The 22,454-nt window shown below is 43.6% G+C and overlaps 2 protein-coding genes across 3 annotated transcripts in view; both read right to left on the reverse strand.

The window, feature by feature from the left end:
- The window catches only part of kiaa1549lb (KIAA1549-like b), a 61,080-nt gene extending 60,731 nt beyond the window's left edge, over positions 1-349 (reverse strand). The window contains exon 1 of the mRNA XM_071529199.1: positions 127-349. Coding sequence (XP_071385300.1) covers positions 127-349 — 223 coding nt within the window. The remainder of the gene's footprint in view (positions 1-126) is intronic.
- A 5,562-nt stretch (positions 350-5,911) lies between these two features.
- hipk3b (homeodomain interacting protein kinase 3b) overlaps positions 5,912-22,454 on the reverse strand; it is a 54,650-nt gene continuing 38,107 nt past the window's right edge. The window contains exons 4-16 of one of the 2 annotated variants that reach the window (XM_071529024.1): positions 16,976-17,095; positions 16,278-16,364; positions 15,514-15,698; positions 15,258-15,417; positions 13,768-13,891; positions 13,484-13,605; positions 13,061-13,185; positions 12,583-12,750; positions 12,067-12,399; positions 11,807-11,953; positions 11,370-11,632; positions 9,809-9,942; positions 5,912-6,525 (exon numbers count right to left, since the gene is read on the reverse strand). In XM_071529024.1, coding sequence (XP_071385125.1) covers positions 6,055-6,525; positions 9,809-9,942; positions 11,370-11,632; positions 11,807-11,953; positions 12,067-12,399; positions 12,583-12,750; positions 13,061-13,185; positions 13,484-13,605; positions 13,768-13,891; positions 15,258-15,417; positions 15,514-15,698; positions 16,278-16,364; positions 16,976-17,095 — 2,439 coding nt within the window. In that variant the 3' untranslated portion in view covers positions 5,912-6,054. Of the gene's footprint in view, positions 6,526-9,808; positions 9,949-11,369; positions 11,633-11,806; positions 11,954-12,066; positions 12,400-12,582; positions 12,751-13,060; positions 13,189-13,483; positions 13,606-13,767; positions 13,892-15,257; positions 15,418-15,513; positions 15,699-16,277; positions 16,365-16,975; positions 17,096-22,454 lie in introns of both variants that reach the window. The other variant, XM_071529016.1, reaches the window with a different exon arrangement.

Genomic DNA, 22,454 nt, shown 5'->3' on the forward strand with positions numbered 1-22,454 from the left:
AGCTGGCTATTCACTGAGCTTATTCACAGCATCAGCGTACCGTCGGCTATAGACACATCTGGACCTGAGTGAGATGTTGTGGGTTCTTGGACAAAAATAGCCTTAAGCTGGACGATGTGTGCTTACCCTCTGCGGCCAAAGCGCACCGGACGAGAAGTAAAAGAATTCCCATAGACAGCAGACAGTTTGCCAGCATCCCCCCTGCTCCTGCTCGCCACTTGCTCCTCAAACACCACCCCTCTCCTCCAGCAGCCGTCCTTTGCGGCGAGCGGCACCCATCCGCGGGGTCCACTCCGCTGGTTCCCGGTCCGGGATGACCTGTCCGCGCACTCCTCAAACTGGGAGCCATTTGCGTATCCAGTGGATAAGTTGTTGAAGTTTCGGTCGTGAATAATACATCGGATCAATCCTTGTGTGTGGACGGGAAACGGAGCGGTCCCACGGTCTTCGTCGTCTGTCCACGGCTAGAGGGGAAGCGGCATGGACGGGAATTAAGAAATGCGCCCTATCGCTCCGCTCCGCTCGGTCCACCCATCAGTATGTGGCGCAGGGCGGCACGCAGAGTTTGCCAAGGGTTTGACATTTAGCTGCTGGCGGCAAGTCTGGGCTATAATTCAGACATCCTCCAGATAGATGGGGAACCTTTAGGTGTCCTCGGATGACGTTCAGCTGCAAATTAAAGAATAGTGTCGGTGGGCCGATAATTAAAATCTCCACACACACGCACACACCCTCCCCAACTGGGCTAATTAGCTTACTCTGCTCTTAATTGTTGGAAGTCATAGTAGTCTATTTGTATGACGACCTCTGCTGGGTGTAAAGGGAAGGCTATGCTTCACTACACTCCAAAATCAGAGGGAACTCCAGGTCAAGTAGATTAAATGTTGTGCAGCCGAGGCATTATGGGTGAATATGAAAAGAGTCACATGCCTTTATGGTTCATCTTCACCCATACTAAAATGCATGCTCCAAGTTAATACGATCTTTATTTGGACTTCAGTAATTGCTGCCTGAAGCTCTAATTGCTGTATGTGGATAGGACGGCGACTGCAATACCTATCATTCTCCGCAAGATGTCAGCCAAGACCCAGAACACACACTACAGTATAAAATTGTAGATGAACAGGTATGACATTGGCTCCCAACGTTTTCATGTCAAGGATCCTCCAAATATGTAGTAGGTACACACCAGCCCATGGATCTCAATTCGACAAGATTTGCCCCAAGGAACCCACCTATAAAGGTTTCTGCAATTAGTGATGTTTTGGTGTAGAATTTAATATATTATTTACTAACAATATCATTATTATTTCTATTTAACGAAATAAGGGTTAATTGTTGAACTATTCATGTTGCAGGGGACCCTGGACTCGCCTCAAACAGCCCTGGAGGTCCCCAGATCGCAGTTTGGGAGCCACTGTGCTGGAGCTACTAACAAAGCCTCTTTATGAATGCAGTGCACAAGTTGCTGCAGTCTTATCACTGGGAGTTGTAGTCCACCCAAGACAGGCACTTTATGAATGATGGAAAGAAGAGACCCAAGTCAGAAAGGATTGCATCAATAGATTTTTTTTTAATTCAAAGTGAATCTTAACAATAATACACCATAAAGTCTTATTTTGACACTCACCAAAAGAGTCACCTGGAAAACCCGCTTAATGTGACAAAGTAGAGAAGGCTTGGTCACACCTAAATCACTGAGAACTAGAGAGGAAACACTATCGCAAACTGTAAAGAGACATCACATCCAGAGAGTTAGTTTTCCCAGTCCTCATACTGTAAATATTGCACAGTGCAATTGCTACATGGCAAACTAGTGTAGCACAAAATAAAAAAAGCAAATGAAACAAAATGAAAAACAAAGCCACAAAAATCTACAGGTATTAAAACAGTAACAGTTCAGATTTCATAATCAAGTCTATTTGATGAGCAATCTAAACAGATGATTCTATAACTTGCAGTGTGAATTAACTTTGAAACGGATACAGATGACCAGAAAACCCAAAATGAGAAACTGAGTAAACCAAAACTTATCAAACCAAATAAGGATTAAAGAGTAACACAGTAGCACATTGGACTAATACAGACCCTGAATTAACATCTCTAAAGGATAATACCGCAGCAGAGGATTTTTTTTCTTATATCAAAGTCATAACTTTAATAGTAGTAATTTTACAAACTGCTGTTTTATCTGTTAAATGTTAAATGAATCCTCAAAAAAAAAATGTTATCCATAAATCCAGCTGTCAAATCATGTGGAAAATGAAAAACAGTTTAAGATTTCTCTCCTCTTGCATCCATCTTTTTTTTTTTTTTTTTTCTATAGGTGTGGGAGAGTTTGTGCAGGCGCATTGCTGGTGAATACCTTTGGAGGAATCAAAATAGATTACATTTCACATGCTTATTATTGGGGAACTATTTCAAGCACTAATCTGCCAAGTTCATGCCTTGTTGTCATAAGCTTTCTTTCCCAAAATGAAATATCAGTATGATCAGTAAAGCATCGAAGGGAAAAAAGCTATCAAAAAACACACAACCACATACATGTCGGTGCTGAGATGTGGAATATCACACTCAGGACCGGCTTTGCAGAGAAGCCACAATAATCTCCTTGACAAAATCTTTTCTTTCCATAACACCTATTAAACATCCAACTGTCAAGATCGACTGTATTCATGTTCGTAAAGCATAGCTCCTCTGACACGGCCAGTATTATCAGCTGTGCTCTAGTTGTTGCCCCGTTGCTAATTACCACTGAGCCTTACTTGTACGACAGAAAGGTGTTCAGTTTCTAGGCAGACGAGTGAAGCAACTTAGGTGTACATGCAAAGTAATGTAAAGCATGGAGATTATCTAAGAACACTTGGTGGTGCAATGACCGCACAATGTAAAGTATTGCATTTGCTGTTCAGCCAGAGTGACTATCGAAAGGATCAGTGTTTTGAGTGTCATATCATTCAAAGGTTACATGTGTAGTTTTATTGGTGCGTGTGAGTGTGTCACAGACAGGCATTGGTGGTGGCTATCTACAAACAGAGGAAAACCACCACCACATCTGAAAGCTCATCAGAGGAGTACAGGTTCCTGGAATGACAGTGTGATGACGTCCTATTTTGAGTTTTTTTCCATTTGTGATTTTTTTTTTGGTCAAATGGCCATTAAATGACTGTTTACTCTAAGTGGCGGATTGTTATTGGATTCTACGCCTTCATCCTCTAATAAGTGGAGAGGTGGTGGAAGAGACCACAACCCAGCCAACTGCCGTCTCAAATTCCCACTTTCTGAATCTCAAGGCACATACACAGTGCTGCTCACACTGTCTCAATTTCAGTAAGGAACACATAACAATGGCCACAGTTTCGCATTGACAAAACATCAATTCGATATGAGACACTCATAAAGGGGAGAGCGATCCAAACACAAGGCAGTTTAAAATTACAAATTGTGGAACGGATATTCTAGCCAGATATAACATTGAACAGATAAAAGGGTTGCAATAAATATAGGTTCAAATCCATTTCAAAAGAGAACAAGTTATAAAACATTATTTTGGAACAAAAACATTGGGGCAAAATTAATTTTGAACACACAGTCTAATCATCCAAACCCTTACAAGCCTATGTATGAGTGCTTAGTGGCGTGTGTGTGTGTGCACGTGTGTGTGTGTGAGTATGTGAGTGTATGTGTGTGTGTGTTTGTGAGATTTGCGGGAACATTACAGAAGCATATCATTGAACACACTGAATATTTTCTGCCTTCTCACAGTGCTCCTGCAATACATAAGAGAGTATTGGTAGTATACCATATACAGAACTACCACACTGACAAAGTTAAATCAATCCTGCAAGCTACAGCTTTAGATGTGTACAAAACGGCAATATGAAAACATACAAAAATTAAGTTACATCGATACATCATTTATATGCAGTGATGAGCCCAAAAAGGTTAATAAGGATAAAATACTGATGCAAAAAACACACCCCCAAAAACAACAAATGCAACTAATGTCCATCATCAGCAATACAGTAGTTACAATGACACTCCAAATATGAACGCAAAACACTAAAATCAAAACCACTTCTATTTCAGATAATTAGGGACCTATACAAAAATAGCAACGCTAGGTTTAAACTCAGAGAAATCACCTAATTTCACAGCTATTGAAGTGGCAATCATCATATAGCAGCTTATCTATGATACATTCAAGAAAAAAATGATACGACTTATTAATCGCCCAATAAGCTAGACAAAACCTCAGCCATTTTTAAATACCTTTTTTTTTTTTTAAATTGAACCCCATTCTACAACTACAGTATAATTGAGGTCTATGCAAACAGAATAGCTACCTTGCTCAGGAAATGAATTACAGTCTTTGGTGCTGCACAAGCAACTTCATTTGAAAGTAAAGACGAAAATTATACACATAACTAGTAAAATGAACAGAAAAAATGCACACAGCATATATATATACATACATATATATATGTATATATATATATTCTCCCTGACGGAATGTATAAAATAAGCAGTTGACACCGATAAGCCTTAAGCCTTAAACAAATGGTATAATGTAAAGGGAAAAAGTTAACTTTGTCACACATGCATAAATGAGAGAATTGCACACAATTAACTCACACCTTATCAAGCGTCTGTACTAAATAGTCTAGCTCTATAATATATGTCCATATATGTGTGTATATCAAATACTGCATGGTCTGCTCAGGCTTAGAAGATTCCATACCGTGAATTAATTTGCATTTTTGTCCTCACCTAATCAAAGCCATGCCCACCACACTTCTAAACATCTAGGAAACAAAGTGAAAACACTCAAAATGAAAATACAAAGACAAAAAAAAAATCAACAACTATTTAGATTGTATTGCAGTTTCATCAAACAGTACAAATACTGTTAGTAATAAGAGTTTCACTAAATAGAAAGTGATTATCAAATATTAAGCAATACTCAGTACTTGCACTTTGTACACTAGTTCATTCGGGGAGGGAGAACAGAAAACAAAAACATTTAAAATGAAACAGCAAGCATTCGCAACAGCAAAGCATGCTGTTCTTGAAAGAACAGAAAGGTAACTCACTACACACTGAAATATACACTGACTCCAAAAAATAAGCACCGCTATCCGCGATACATCACATCCATGCAGGCTATGCATGGACATATACACAGGTGCATATATATACTCACACATAGGATGCATCGACTGATTGGAATTTCAAGTGCTGCAGTCCAGTACATTAATATTCATGTATATAGTCATATATAATTAGTAACATTAACAACCTCAAATATGTAAGGCACTATGGCTGGGGACAATTATACAATGCAGCGAGTCTTGTGACACAAACAATAAGAGCAACGTCTATGCATCTTTCCGTTTACATTTTTCTGCTCATGCAAGACCACATGCAGCGTGAGGAACAACCCTATTTAAATCGGTTAATTGACTTGACATTGCAAACACCGAAAGACACCGAAAAGGTACAAATACTTCAAACGTAGTACAACATACACTGTGGACAACATGTGCATCTGTCAACCTAGAGCTAGAGACTGGGATGGCTTTACAAATATGGATGTGTCTTGCACACGTAAGAAGGCAATATAGAAAAATAGCTGGGATCAGGGGTGCAAAGTTTAACTATTCAACACCACCCCAATTATTTACCTGTTTTGAGGAGTATTCGTAGAAGATCCAATGCAAAGATATATCAAATGTGCAAAACACATTGAGTGTGAGTTTCTTATCGACTCATTCATTCTTTCATTCAGTCATTCATACATTATTTCCTTCTTTCTCTTACCCCCCATTCCCCTCCACCACTGGAACTTTTTTTTTTTTTTAAAGCTTAAAGTTCAATTACACCCAAGTCTACATGATTCAAAAAAATAGCTTGCTTTCTCTGTGGTTGTGCCATGGTTTTGGAAATGAAAACCATGTTGTTTGTGGTTTCAGAGAGAATTCGCCCTGCTCGCTTAGCCCTCAGGTGGTGCGAAGGGTATCTGGGCAGTGCGGTGCGGAAACCACCTGTCGATGCTCAGATGAAGGGGTACTGGTTGATTTTGGTGGGGCTGAGAGGGAAACTGGCGTAGGCAGGCGAGGCGATGTAGGAGTGTGGGGGAAAGAGGGGCTTGAACTGGCCCTGCGGGTGCAAGGTGGGGGAGGGCAACAGCCGGGGGTTGATGCCCACTGTGACCTGATGCACGATGCCTGCCGGGTGGGAGATGCTGTAGGTGGGCTGGAGGACGGGCCGCGACGCCCCAGGAGAGGCCAGGATGTGGGCCACCGGTGCAGCCGTGACCAGGGGGCCAGACGGGGGATAGGACAATAAAGTGGGCTGGGAGTGTGGGTGGCCCCCGAGGTGGGGGTGGGGGCCTGTAGTGTGGTTTGGGCTGCTGTGGGACAGGGTGAACGTGTGCCCATGCATGGTGGGAGGGATGTAGGCTTGTGGTCGCCGGTGGGCATAGTTGCCGTTCCATTCCTGGTGGCAGGAACCGTAATGCGGCACCTGAGGGAGAGAAGAAGAATATCAGATTCACACCATTTTCATCAACATACAGTTAGTCTCTGTGAGCCACTAGGTGTTGCTGTCTTTCGTGTTCTTATATGCCTATCTAGTGCCTCTGAGCAGTCATGAACGGTCTGGTGCCCTCTATCTCATTGTCCCCCACCAAAGGGGGGACTATGGATCGGTCTCTGTCCGTTAGTTCGTTCGTTTGTTTGTTCGTTCGTTAGTTTGTTAGTCATACTGTTACGACTTTGTGCCGCAAGGGGGAGCATTGACAATGAATGGGGACTGAGTGGTAAAGCAATACAGTTAAAGTTATCATAGGTAACATAATAGTCTACACACGCTACACATTTGGAGACATCAGACTGGGTTGATGTGTTGAAGTGAGAGTCAATGGAGAATTTTTGAGCAAACCTCTAACCACAAGACACTGTAGTTATCGTACAGTTGTTGGACTGTTGTACTGTTATTGCACTCATCACTGCACTACCACTGTGCTGTCAGTGTTGACTACTTATATCATATTACCACTTACCTACTGTGCAATACCATATATCACTTATCATTTAGCATTTATATTATTCATAACACTCACGCTCCTGGTGTTGTATGTTATATTGTATATTGTATTATAGATTGTATTGTAGTGTACATTGTGTAATGTACGGATTCTATTTATTGTTATTACAAGATATAACTTGTAAGCCTAATTCTGAGGAGAGTAGGCAACAGAACTATATGGTCAATCTGTCCTTTCATTGTCCCATACGAAAATGCTTATACAATTTCACTCATATTTCAAGTACACTCAGCAATCACTGACTGACCCAAGGGTGGAACTACATCACTGGTGGGGGACATGTTTACTATTTGCTTGTTACCTCTTCGTCTGTGTGTCTACCATTACCATGTTCTATTCAGCCTCTAATGACACGTCTTGGTAGCTATACAAAGCCGTTCTCTGAATAAAAATAGGTATTGTGTAAACTGCATGGTCTTTCTCCAGTTGCAAGGTAGTACTTTGCTGGCAATAGAGTACTTCAGGCTGCCTTCACCTTCAAACAGGGAGGGAAATTAACACCTGCCACCCACCAAATGCAGGTGATTTTAAGCAGTGGCAGGTAAATTTCCTAGGTCCACCAGCCACTGTTCAATCACCACATCACCAGTTAAACACTCTTTACAAAGCATGTTCCCACAGTGATGCTTATGCACGCCTCTGTTTACATCCAATATGCTTTTTTTTTTTTCTTCCCATGACCACTCCCGGGCTCCATACTTAGCAGCAAAACATTAAATAGGGCAGCCTCACCGCCCACCGCCTCAGTTTCACCCTAAGGCTACATAAGACTGTCAAACTGGAAGCAGAATGTAGCAGCCACATTTTAGTGCATGGTCACTGCACTACAGTGTTGCTGCCTCTTGGCTGTTGCTCTACAATGTAGATGAATTATTCTGAATTCAAATTTGGTGCTCTTTTTATCACCTGAACACACAAAGTGTAGTCACTTGCTTTAGAGAGAGGACTACGATATACCTATTCAGTTGTGGAACATTCAAGAAAAAGGGCAGATGCAGGATACAGGTCTTACCATGATAACAGTATCAGAAAGAACTTTTGTCAGAATCAATTACACTTCTTTTCATTGTCTTTCCCCAAAGCATGTGGGAGGGGTACAAAATGGGGATAACCGAGAAATGAAACTGGTTTCATGACAGAGAATGCAATATCACACTGTAGTAATATGTGACGGTGGACTTGCAGCCCTTTTGTGACAGATAGAGAACAAAGTCTCTGTAAAAATAACAGATGACAATTGGCGTCTAATGCCTGCAATTCCAAATCAAGATCAACATCTTGTTCCTTGCCATTGTATATAATGTGCAAATGAGAATAAAGATGCATTGTCAGTAACAATGTTGGAGATGTGCTCACTTTTTTGCAATGAAAATCAAACTGGCATCTATGTAACAGGAGCACAAGACAGGATATGCCCCGTTGTGGCCAATGTAGCTGTTTATAATTGTGTATGTCCTGGGCAAACAATGTCTCTATTGCAGCAATATCTGTATTTATCCTTAAGGCCCCGCTCAGACCATAAGCGGAATGGATGCGTATTGGCGGCGGAGCGTAGCCCGCTTCCTTTGAGCACTCATGTTAATGGGCGGGAGTGAACACATGGGCTGCAGAGCGGTCATAGTTGCACCATATCACCCCAGAAGCACATACGTATTATATTATTATATTATATACCAATGTCTTTACTGCTGTTGTTATTGATTAATCCATGTGCACTGAGTTTTAAATGCAACAGTCATTGTAGGATGATGAGTTTAACTGGTTTTGAATTATCATTTGCCATTTGAAAATTGGGTCTGAATTATCACAAAAATAAATAAGAATGGATGTGTAGATTTATTTCTTTTAAGTTGATTTATTTATGGAGAGAGAGAGAGAGAGAGAGAGAGAGAGAGAGAGAGAGAGAGAGAGAGAGAGAGAGAGAGAGAGAGAGAGAGAGAGAGAGCGAGCGAGCGAGCGAGCGAGCGAGCGAGAGAGAGAGAGTCACATAGTTTACTGATCCTCACTCTGTGATGGAGGCTCTGGGTACGGGAGCTGAACACGCAGCAACCCAGTTCCTCTGTCCAGGCACTGACTCACACACACACACACACACACACACACCTAGACTGATATTCATCTTGATGCTTTGGCAATATTGTCTGTGAACTTTCATGCCAATAAAGCACATTGAATTGAATTGAATTGAGAGGGAGAGAGAGAGCGAGAGTGAGAGAATTAGGTCCCATAGGCTTGCCCAAAGACTGCAAGATCTCCAGAATAACAAGTCACAACACTGGCAGAGAAAAAGCCGAAACAAATAAACGTGACTGCTTTGATGCAAGAGAGTCTGTGGAGAAAGTGAAGAAGATGGACGATATAAAGTTAATAAGTGGAAAAAATACAGTGAGCCGTCAGCATTGTTTCTACAAAGACAACATTAAGGCTTGAGATGATGTTGCCTCGGCTGTCGGAGCACAATGCAAGTACAGCCTATTTTCATGTGGTATTTCTCCTCTGTAGATAGGCTGCGTAGAAATACCCTTCTGGCCTGAGCAGCCCAGCTGGGACTCACGCACTCATTACGCTTCTGGTCTGATCAAGGGGCAACACAGATGGAACTATACGTAATAAATTGTGCATGTATGTTTGTGTGTGTGTCTATATTCATGTTTTTGTGTGTGTGTGTGTCTATGTTTATGTGTGCCTGCGTCTGCTGACCTGCCCAAAGCCCATGGCCTGCTGTTGTTGGGGCTGGAATGCAGGGGTGATCTTCTGTGGCCGGTTGAGGAGGGGAGTGGAGTGGTGAAGCTGTCGCCCAAGAACGCCTCGCCCTTTGAACTGGCATGAAGACTCTAAGACTGGGGGAGGAGATGATGAGAAGGGAGATAGAGGGAGAGAAAGAGGAAGATGACACGTTAATACACACAGACAATTTGGTGTCCCAGTATCAATTTCACAGTGTGTGTAGTGGAAAAAAAAAACAGATGCGACTGGAGCTTGGATATAACCACAACTGTGGCTTTATCAGAATGACAGAAATGGCAACGTTTGTGGCAGGAGGCTTTGTGGGCTTGTCAGTGATTTCAACTGTGTGTGATCAGATCCCGGTCTTCAAAACACACTGGCATCTGTCCTCTGAACATGATCTAGATGTTTAAAAATAGACATGTTTGGCGGATCTGGGGGGGTTGGTAACCAAGTTTGTTCATAGTGCTTATAGTGGGGTCAGACCATATGCTATAAATACCCCCGGTAGCACTAGAATAGCAAGCTGTGCCCTTTTATGTGGGGCTTTAGTTGCGATAGCTTGAGAGTTGGTGAGGGAGAGGAGATGGGAGATGCCTTTGACATGAAAGGCGATATGAGACCGTGTGATTTTCTCTGAGGATTTACAGTTAACTCTCAACTTTAAATGACCTATAAAAAGGGGGCTCTTAAATGAATGCCGTCTATGAAACAAGAGACGGAGACGTCCCACTGACCACAGCTGCAATAAAGCCTACATGTAGCATGCCTAACTCCATTTAACACCTGAAAAAAACATTCGTATAACATTTATTTTTAATGACAGCCAGAAAATTCACTGTGACCTCTGGTTGCCACCCATGTTTTGAATATTTAATTCAGGACATTAAATGTTTTGGGGCCATTACGCATGCCTTATGTAGCTTTATAAAGTGCACATTCACACAGATACATAGGGCTAAAAGGGGCTCTCAAGAGTGGCAGCTGGAGCCAGAGCAAAGAATTGACAGCAAACAAATATCCACTCCAGAGATCAGAGCAGATACGTCAGGGCAGGTCACCCATAATCACCTGTGAGAATCTCTGTGGCCTACTAAGACGGCGTAATCCCAGGCCATGTGACCTGTGGAGCAGACAGCAGCAGTGGTGACTGGATCTCTGAGCTACCATGCCCTACTAATACACTTGCTAGCCCCCTGAGTGGACAACAACATCAGAGTGTACTTCAGCCGAATAGTAAATGAGTGTGAGAGAGAACGACAGAAAACAAAATGTTGATTTAAGTTGGAGGGTTGAGGTTATAAACCAGGATCTAATACTTCGGCCATTTTCACTTTGAGTAGTTCCATAATTTCTCTCTGACCTCTTGACTTTATATTCGCTCGTAAAGTTATTTATTTTAAACTGTTTACAGGTTTGACTTAAATAAACCATTAGGTCAATTCTCTCAGACCTAGATCAGGGGCATATCAAATGCATTTGTGGTGTGTACAGATCCAGTGTGTCAGATGTCATATGTGTGCCCAGTTCTTACCTGTGTTGCCTAGTGTTTCGCTGACGGCAGGGTTGTTGTTGTTGTTGTTCTGCACCCTCATTGGAGGCACCACCATAGTACGCACTGTCGGCTTGCTGGGCTCAGTTTCCGGGGCAACGCATGCCACACGGGGCTCGCAGTTCTGGTTGCTGTCTGCGATGTAGCGTCGCTCTGCGAAGGGACTGTTGCTATGGCCAGAGGAGTCGGAGGCAGGCGAGCCGTCCACTGTGTCACAACCGCTCTCCTGTTCATCATCCGACATACTGCAAGAGAGCAGACCAATCAGAAATGAGGCGACACCTCTTTTGCTGCTGTTTAACAACTCATGCCAAGTCAAGCAAAATGCTTGTAAATCTCTGTATGTTTATTTGGGTCCATTCTAGACGAAAAGCGACCCATTGCGATCCAGGCTTTGTGATCCTTAGCTCTAACCATACCTGTTTGGGCGTTTGCAGGGTGAGGTGCTGGACTGGGCCGAGGCTGAAGAGCTGGTGCTGAGCGTGCTGTCTGGACTGCTGAGGGAACACACCCTCTCCATACTGACGGTGCTCTGACAGGCCTCACAATCGGCACTACCCTTACACCTGCGTATGCAGACAGAGAATAGAGGGACCTATTAGACAGAGTCACTTGAAATTTAAAACTAAGTTAACAATACTGTTAGGAGTGATCTGATGATAGTGTTGTTAGTACTCACTCTGCAATCGAGTGTCTTTGCGCGCTCTCCTCCTCATCGCTGCTGATACTGATGACACTGACAGTCGGGCTGGCTAGGTCAGAGATCACCATGGCCTGCCGCTGCTCCTGCGACGCTGAAAGCTCTTCACCGCCCGGCTCCACCTTGCAGCAGTTCTCCTCATCGTCCTCCTCCACCTGCTCTGTTCTGTGCTCCTCTCCAACAATATGCCCTTCCTCTGGGCATCTGGCTTCTTCCTCCTCTACCTCCTCCACATTCTTTGCCGTATCGGCCATCTTTGGGGACTGACATGCTGAATTTTGGATGTTTGTGTTGTGGAAGAAGTTGCTGCCCCTACAGGAGAATGTGTCACATTCAGCAAGGGAAAACGTCTGTTTGTGTGTGTGTGTGTGTGTGTGTGTGTGTGTGTGTGTGTGTGTGTGTGTGTGTGTGTGTGTGTGTGTGTGTGTGTGTGTGTGTGTGTGTGTGTGTGTGTGTTTTTAGTGTCACATTGCACAAACAGCCCATATACCATACCTGTTGATACAGGGCTTGGTTCTCTTGTTGGCAGCAGGCTGTGGCCACACCACATGTGCAATGCCTATGCTGATTGGCTGGTGGGCGGACATGGTCATTTGGTTGGTTAAGAGTGGCTGAGGATGGGCAATCATGGAGCTGTAATGGTTACCATGGGGACGTACTTTCCTGCATTAAGAAGACAGAAAATTGCAAATTGAGCCAAAAGGCTTTAGCACCATTAGTGACAAAATGGTCTCAGTCACTGGTCCCAAAGAACATGCATGACTCAGCTATCATTAATATTCAGGGGAGCAAGCATGCTGTATCAGAGCAGTTCAGCCATTCCCAAGGGTGTGCATAGCAACCAAAACTAATAATGCACTCCTTAAGACTATTCTCTAAAACTGAAAGCACATATCACTAGAGAACATATCCAAAAATGTATCAAACAGATACTGTACTGTAGCACACTGACACAGGCACACAAACGGCTTACCCCCAGTCGCCCAGTCTCTGTGGGCCTGCCACAGTGTCAGATGCCAGCGTGGTTGGTGGTGGGGGCACTGGCGTCACCTGTTGCCAGGTGGGCACCAAGATCTGCTGGGCACGGTTCGACCAGGCCTGCTGAAGGGCAAAGGATCAAAGCAGTCATCTACTAATGACTACATAGCCTACACCATCTACCATCAAAAACTTGCTTATACAAGTCTAGCTTATACAAATAGCCTATATGATAAGGAAATGCTCATTCAGGCTATATACCCAGTACAGAATTAAGCAAATCCTATCCTAATATTTACTTTTTTCATTCATGATGTGGACTGATTACTTACTAATCAGGTCAAGATGTCACAAGTGATCACTCCATCTCAACCCATGTACTCTGACCTCTACTTCCTTCATCCCTATACTTCCTTACCTGTGTGATGACTCCAGGTCTAATCTGCAGGGGCTGGATTGGGGGTGCTTGGGTGACCAGAGGCACAGTAGTCTCCATTCGAACGGAGTAGCCTGCCGGTTTAGCTCCGTTGGTGGGGATTCCTGCAGGGACAAGAGGACAGAGAAACATATTTAACCTAGAGATTACCATCCATATGAGGGGACAGCTGAAAGTAAGATCTGTGTATTAGTCTGCAGCTATAAGCTATAATGAACAAGCAAAACACAAATTCACAAGCATACAGATTTTGTATTGTGACCTACCTTGAATGGTTGGAGGACACAGAATGAGTGCCTGCTGAAATGAATCGTTGCACCCAAACTGACCACTTCCTGTCTGCAGTGGTATCCCAGGGTGCATCACTGAGGCGGCTGAAGGGGCTAACCCCTAAAAAAGGAAACATGGTTAAAAACCTGACTGGACTCCATCAGGTATAAAATTATCAACAATAGCATTAAAGAGCCAGTAGATGGCGACATCTGTGTCAGGAGCAGGCTGTGTTTCAGCCACACAGCACAGGGATAAACAAAGAACAGTCAAGCATGTGCCTCTGCCCATGGATCAGAGTTCGCTACTCATGCTGCTCTCGTGCCTAGTTATAATCACATTGATTGAATAATGAGAACTAGGCCTATATTGTTCTGGCCTGCTCCAGCTCCAGTATGTGGTCCTGCCCACATACACATGATAGTAAACACAAAGCACCCTTTCAGAGGCTAATACTAAAAAGCCAGGACATTTTCCTGGTAAGTCCTGCTGAACAAGAAAGATTTAAAGTTCAACCTAAATTGTTCCATGGAAACACAAATCATAGATGACAAGTTTTATATATGCAAGGCTTGTGACCACACATTCTTTCATCAGTTTTCCAGAGAGTTAAATCTGAATAGGAATGACAAGGCCTATTTATATCAGCCTTATTTCTGTACTTGTGATGCATGATCATGATACATGATGCACCTTCACTATTACATTGTGTTACAAGCACTGTGTCACGACTGGTTGTCTTGCATACCAAATGTATCATCTTGATGCCATACTTAGTAAGATGGTTTGAGCAACGATTTTGAGATGTTTTGCATTACAGCAGATCCAATGCAAAAGAAGGGTCAGCTCCTTTCTTCCCCTCAGCAACAAGACTGATTTGCACCGTTGCCATGACCTCACCAATATGACGTAATCTGGTTGCCATGACAGCAGAGCTAAGACGCAACAAGGTGGGCAAGTCAGCATACACAAAAGCAGTGCATGCAAGGTAATTGTCTGCATCTCCATAGTTTTCACAGGAGCAGATGAACAGAACAATACATCCCATGTCAATCACTTATACCATCTGTGATTCTTCCATCTGAAATGTATCACTAAAATGTTTATTTCTTAATTCTAGTGGCTACAAGAGTAGTTTAATGCAGTAGTTTGCAAAGTGAGGTAGTTTCACCATCATCATTTAATTCAGAGGAAGTTACCACAATAAGGGACTGTATGAGGATGACTGTTCTCATCATAGGTTTCACAGACCCTCTGTTGCCTCCCAACCTACAATATAGAGAGTTACATAATTCTCTACCAAATCATAAGTAACAACAAAAATCTCAGATGCAATCTTCCGTAGCCTAGCGCATATCTATTTGGGGTCCTTGGTTAAAAAATAGTTTTGGAGGCCCTGATCTAAGTGTACAGTGTATAAATGCATTGAAGCCTCCATTCCGCATTAATGGCAGATCATGATTCAGACACAGACTGAATTGCTTACTTGAGTGTGGACACCAGCCATCTTGCTGAAGGGGTGGTTGACTGGGGCAGCGGTGGCCGTGGTCACGGGTCTGACGAACGGACCCTTATTCCGGTTGACCGCATCATATGCATTGGGACGAGTCCGGCACACATCCATGATGTGGAAACATGACTTCACACTGTGGGCCGAAGAATGACAGGGAGAGAAACGTTCAAGTTCGGCTCAAAGTCTTGAATACCAACATGTGTGAATAACCAAGGTAAGTTGGACTCACTGGTTGCTGTGGGGGAAGTCGAGCAGGTGTTGCATTGTCACAAAGGGGTGGCCGAGAGCCTCGGCAGGGGCAATCCTCTTCTCTGCATCGATCAACAACATCTTCTTCAGCAGGCTCACAAACTCCCGACGGTCTGCCTTCTCCGCTAACAAGTCACTACCTTCCAGATTCATCACCAAGTTCACCTGGCAGAGCAAAGAGTTTACAGTTAAAATTACTTATTTCACAAACAAACAAACACAAACAAAAAAGGGGAAAAAAATAGAATTACATATTAAAAGAAAGTGTAAAATGATGTTTGAATACTCCAAGGATCTTAAAATTTCACAAAAGTGGAATATTTGCACTACAATATTTACCAAAACAAATCAAATGTGATTCCAAAGAATAATGAATCATAATTGAGCATGACTTCACAAGAATCTCCCTCTTTTCTGAATTACAACAGTACAGACGTTTACAAGCATAGTCATAGTTGCCTGGGAATTTCCAGCTGTGGATTTCAACAGAGAATGTGAAACTGAACCTTGACTTTTCAACATTGGTTTAGCGTCTACCTCAAGGGAAGCGAGATTAGGGTTTTTTCCCGTAATAAGATCTGTACGCTCTATTCCGCTTATACAGCTCTAGGTGTGCTTCCTCTGACGAAGGCCTAGTGCCCTACATCCTCCAACCATCTGATGTTGAACTTCCTCTCTTGAGCCCTGTGAGCACATTGTGATCTGAGCAGCTGAAGGTGTGTTCTTCCTGTGCTGTGAACGTACGTGCGCTATGTCATCCAAACAGCTGAAGATGTACTTCCTTGCTTCCTTTGATTTCATCCCTGTCTCTGTCTCATGCTCATCTGTCGACTGTGGGGAGAAAAAGAGACAAACGGTTTAGTGAGAAGGTTAGAATTAGATTCACTAAAGGCAGCTGCAGGGTTTCACCATGTTATGACTTTAATAGCATATATTCCTAGAAATAAGTCCATGCTACCTCAAAAATTGAAGGGAAAAAAAAAATAATTTACAGCTTCTGATTCAAAGTAGGGGTGGGCATTTTAAATTACTTTCACAGCTCATGTTCCCAGAATGCATCTCCTGTAGGAGTAAAATTCTCCTATGAGCATATATTCACATTACACGAAATGTAATTGCACAGCCCAGAGCTGATACACATCAGGTATGGGGTAATGTGACATGCGGACTGTCAGTTTGACCTTTTTATGAATGGATCTTTGATAAGGCTTTATCTAACAAAAGGTCAGTCTTTCTGTGCATGTTTCAGTTCACTAAAGGGAAGGCTACCTAATGCTTCTGCATTATTGGGGACATCAGCCTCTGTTTGCCCAGAGGGAGGAAGAGAATATTTGGTGATTGAGTGAGAGCTGACCTATGACAAGAGAAGAGGTTTCCTAGTTGGGAATATTATGTCATAAGGCTAATGTCATGTTATTTTTATGGGTCTTAATAGTCCTCACCTTCAGTCTCCATGCTGCATAAGGCGAGTCGGACTCTCTGCAAAAGAACCGTGCTGTCTTTGTCCCCACATTCAATAAATGTTCCCCCGGCGAACCTTGCGTCTGAGAGATGTAGCGAATCTGTTGGGCACAAGGGAGGAAGGGAGAGAGGGCAGAAAGAGAGACAACATGAAACAGAATGAAAGAAAAATGCGGTAGCTTAAGGAAAAAAAGCTCTTTTCAGTGGTTTAAGGTGGGGTGAACCAGTTCAATATTACCATTTTAGACAATATTATCATAATTTATGTTAATTCTAGACATGTCCCCCAGCTATGAAGGCATCGTTTCCACTGTTTTTCAATGGCTCACTTGTCCTTCACCCATACTCTCTCTACAACCATCATATCGTTAAAGCACCATATCCTGATCCCTGCCTCAATCAGCCTTCACAAACCCTTATGCACGCTAATGGTAGCTTACAAGGTTATCTATGGCATCAAGGCCTGTACACTCAAATCACTCCATCAAGTCCATCATAGAGTTAAAATTCACCATGTGTGGATGCATGTGTGTGGGTGCGTACACAGCGGGGTTTGCTGCAGAGACCTTGAAGATGTCACATTCCTGAGAAATGCTTAGACCCATCTGTGTCGGACCCACATTAGACCCCCTGTGCTGATGAGCGGTGTGCGTTTGTGAACTTTGAGAAAGTGTCAGGGTCCTTTGGGTGTAAATACGAGGTGTGCTGATAAGGGGGTTTCTATGGTCTTCGTGCCAGTGCTTTGCTGCACAGTGACGCTTCAGATGCTGTGGAGCAAGACTATCATACACAGGTTTATGAGAGAGGAGCCCAGTGAGAAGCCCGGCTGACGTCAATCACACCGAGGTGTAAAGGAAAACATCCATTAGAGGCGGAGTGCTGCTCAGGGGCGAAGAGAGAAGGGACAGCCAGACAGCGGGAGAGAAGTGAGGATCAGGGGAAGGCGTTGGGCATGACCAAATGTGGCACATTAGCATTGCTGTTGCAAGGCACCTTTGCTGCCAGCTCACCAGACTAAAATAACAATGCTGAGGTCTCAAGGCCTAGATAGCTTTAATGCAGACAAACACCCGTGTCCTCACTCTACGCAAACATTACAGCCTTTACCAAAACAAGCAGAAACTTGAAAGACAGATGAAGTGTCCTCCTCCGCCTCACTTGAGGCCAGTCAACAGGCTGCGCTCCTATCAGAAGGCCCTTTATGCCTCACAATGTCTGCATGACCCAAGGCTTCTGTGTTTCTCTCCAGCCAAAACAAATAGCTTCTTTTACTCTTCTGAAACAGAAAGAAATGGGCTATAATTTCCACCGTAGGGATGGGAAAGGGAGAAAATGTCAAATATCTCCAAGATAAACACCTGAGAATGAGCAAAAGTAGAAAAAAAGACTTAAGGCTGAGATGTGTACCCATGTTCAGAGCAGAAATGTTTTCGTTGGAGCGTCTTATGTTTTGATACGCACGTTGCGCCCCCGGCTAGTGTGATGTTTGAGCGCATGCTTCCATGTGTGTTTGTGTGGCCTATGTGCACTTAATGCAATGTGTCTGTGTGTGGTTGTCTTGTGTAAACATGGGCCTGTTTGTAGGCTATATGGGAGGTTATGATGAGGCAATGCATCCATTGGGATTCTGATGGCTTGCATCATGGATGTAATCTCATCTGTTTGCTATGAGGGTTAGATGGGATGATGAAGATCCGCTCGCTTATCTCATGGCACACTCAAATATCGGAGCTTTACAAAACACACTCTGTTTGTGTGTCACTCTCCATTCCTCCCTTTTTGCATTACTCTCAGTCCCTCATTTGCTTTCCCGTATGCAGAGTTGCAATGTCACCTAAAATCTCTCTCCCTTTCTCGCATTCTCTCTCTCTCTCTCACTCTAATACACACGATGATGGCATTTATAAGCAACGTGAAGGCTGCGTTTAGCCTAAATGTCCCTCCTTCCAGCTGAGCATTACATTTAACATGTTTATAATGAAGCTGTAGTGTAGTCGGGCAACATCATGTAAACAGCAACAGAAACAAAAAACAACACAGCATGTGTGTGGGTAGGAAAATTCTTGTGACGGGAAAACCCTTATTTTTCCTGGAAGGCGTGTCTCTGCAGCCCTCAGTAGCAAACCAGTGAGATCACTGGTGCAAACCTACTGCTTTGCAAAACAGCTATCCAGCGAGCCTGGGCCTGCTGTAGAACAGACAGGAGGCAGCGGCAGCCTTTATTATGACAATCCATACAACAATGCACACTACAATGAAACGCTTTCATGCTAAAACTATCCCACACCCCAATAAACAAAACTGCATCTCAGTCAAAAATTAAGCATTGACCATCATCACCCTCCTACCCAGTGCGCAAAGCATTCCCTCCTCATCCCTGACACTGAAACAAACTGGGGTACATTTTGTACCAGTTTACAGAGAGGAATATTCCACTCAGAGCCTTGCCGCTACCAACCCCAACATAATCCTTTCTGCCTCCACTGACCCAGCCTACATCCTCTTATTCTTCCTGCTCCCCCAGGTTGCCAGCTTGGCCTGGCCCAGCAACAAAAAGGCACACCTTGCTTGTCTCTGCAACAGTGTACTTTGACCCCCCTTGTGTAAAGCTGTAAAGCTCCCCAGAAAGGGCGGTGCCATTCCCTGTGTACCAGTCCTGCACCAGTAAGAGAGAAGACAGAAAGAGAGAGACAGAGAGAGAGGAAGACTATTTAAGAGACGGATAGAAAAATATGGGGGATGGAGACATTCCCAGGACCCTACAGCACCTGGGCTAATCATAGCTGCTCGTAATGAGACGTTGCCTGAGTGGTGAGAAGGTTTGTTGTGTCAAAGAGGTGGGCCCCCACTGCTGCTGCTGTGCTAGTGAAGTAAAAGGTGGTGGTGTGATTGGGGGGGATGAGGTAAGGAGAGGGGAGGAGGAGATGAGGGGAAAGAGTTATAAATACAATCTGCTGTGTGGGATGGAACCAGACCCCATGCAGAAAGATAAGAAGAAGAAAAGGGAGAAGAAGGGGGTGGCAGCAGCTCCTTCAGCTCCAGCCAGATCACCCTGTGGCCCCAGGATGACACCCCACACCCAACTGTGCCTGCTCTATTTAGTCGTTACTAACATACAGTCAGCTGGCTATAGCCTACTGATGTGACCCTTACTTCAGTCAAATTCACTTTGTTCCCCTCAAAAAAGTCAATGAATGGCAGTGGATGCACTCAAGAATGGTCTACACCTAGCTAGTAATGTTATCCAAAAACTGCTGGGTTGCAAGCCCATATGCCAGAAAGGCAAAGCGAACTGTAGGCTATTAAGGCAGACAGGTCGGAGCAGTTTTGTTTTTGAATCATGTGAGTATTGTGTCATCGATGTTTGATGAGAGGGGATGCTGGTTTGGTTTAGCTAAATCGTTCAACCCATAACAAGTTAATTCTGCATCACATTTTTCTGTTTACTATAAAGCTGTAGGTGTTATTCAGAGAGAAAGAGAGAGAAAGAGTGACTGGCTGAATATATATAGACAGAGATGGTGAGTACACGTGTGTGTAACGAGAGAGACATGAGAGAGACACTGAAAGGCAGAGCAATAAAATGTAGGGGGGTTTTGCTAATGATATTCCATTTCTCTGAAATACTGAAAAAATAATGAATGATGATTAATTTATTTGGGTTTAATTTAAAAAAACAAAAAGTAAAACATGACACTTAAAAGTATAGGCTAAGAATAGCCTATTCATTGAGAATGTTTGTTGGATAATTTTCACGTAATTAGATTAGGTTTCTTTTCCTACTTATTATTGATTACATAAATTCACATATCTCATTTGTCTGATTTCATTTTATGGAGCCTATAAAGCTGTGAAATTGAAAACTTTGAGAAAAAGTAGAGGGTATAATGAGAATATTGCTTGGTATATTTATTATCTACAGTTTTGTTAGGAGCAGGTAGACCGGCTGTGTTTATTATCTCTGTATCTGTATATATTAGAACAGTCCAAAACTAAAAGCTCTGACATTAATCTATATTGATTGATAGCATCTTATTTGAAAAGTACAACAGCAATCACAGAAAGTGTCAAGTATTAGTGTACTCTTTTTTCGAAGACATGGGCAACAACAGGCCTTAGAATTTAGCTTCAATATAGCAGAGAATAAAGCCATCAGAATGCACCAGATGCCACCAAATTTACCTCTCATGACAAAAGATTTTCTACTTGGGAGTATCAGCCCCCAAACTCTCCTAGTTGGCTACTTTTCCAGCTGGCCACGTCATGACCAAATGGAGAACTCTGCATACCGGTGGGAAGGCTTGGCAAAGGGAGAGAGAGCTTTCCATAAGTGTGTGTGGGGGGGGCACAGGTTAGCTGCAGAACAGCACCCATGGAGCTGGTAGGGATTCAGTGTCTTGCTAAAGGACACTTCAGCAGTGCAGCTGCTTGCCAACACGGGGCCTTGAACCTGGCTCCTCCAGCTGAAGTCTCCTCACTCACTACACCGCCACACAGCTAGAATGGGCCAGGGGAGTGGTAAGTGTAGTCCTCCCAGAGAACATCCAGACTTAAAAAACTGAGCAAGTATTTTGAGCAGCAGACAATAATAGATAGCAGCTTCAGGAGAGCAGGAGCCGTCATGCTGAAATCTAATGAGCTGAACTCTGAAACAGACAAGTCTGATCGTTGCTTTCTCCCTATGAAACACTCCCACCCTCTGCCACAAACCACCACCATAGTCTCCAAACTGGGCTCCAATTCCATTTCTATCTATCTTTTACCTCACTTTTCTTGATCTCTATCCGATAAATGCTCTTTACTACATTCCACAGGCTCCTTCTCACCTGTAATCTTGCTTCTTCTCTCTCTCTTTCTCTCTCTCCCACACTGCCTATCTATGGCACCCTCACTCCACCCTCCTCATCCCATCCACCCTCCTCTTTCACCCTCTATCTGAGGCTTCCCATCAGCTCCAAGCAGTCCTTCACCGAGGAGGCTCCCCACAGATATCTCTAAAGCGGCTTTGGGACATGCTGATCTCCCCCTGCAAAAACAGATTCATTATATTTAGCCTGGTGCTGCTGCGCTCAAGTCAAATCTCTTTCGGAGGTGTTGAGTTATCCCTCCTGCCTTGGTCCTGGGGAGTGTGAAAAATGATGCTAGGCCATAAAAATACTTTGGTACGAGTGCGGTCTGCAGTGGGGCTCAGTGCTGTAATGCAGGGTAATGTATGGGATAGAGCAGCACCTGCCTGAGGCCCTGCTGGCAGGCATGGAGCAGACAGGCCTCCAGGGCAGGGGAAAGCCGCTCTACATAAGCCCAGATCAGTCTAGTACCAAGAAGACACTTTCAGGGCTCCACTGGAAGGGGGGCGAGCATCCAGCAGCTCCAAATAGCTATGCCATCACTCACAGGAAGATGCCATCCTTCTCACTCTCATAACCCCCACCATCCACCGTTACATCCACAGGGAAGCGC

The sequence above is a fragment of the Centroberyx affinis genome, unplaced genomic scaffold (genome assembly GCF_046629955.1).
Source record: "Centroberyx affinis isolate AG114_WGS23_722 - 3 ecotype Tasmania unplaced genomic scaffold, CSIRO-AGI_Caff_v1 ptg000123l_1, whole genome shotgun sequence".
Classification (NCBI taxonomy): Eukaryota; Metazoa; Chordata; class Actinopteri; order Beryciformes; family Berycidae; genus Centroberyx; species Centroberyx affinis.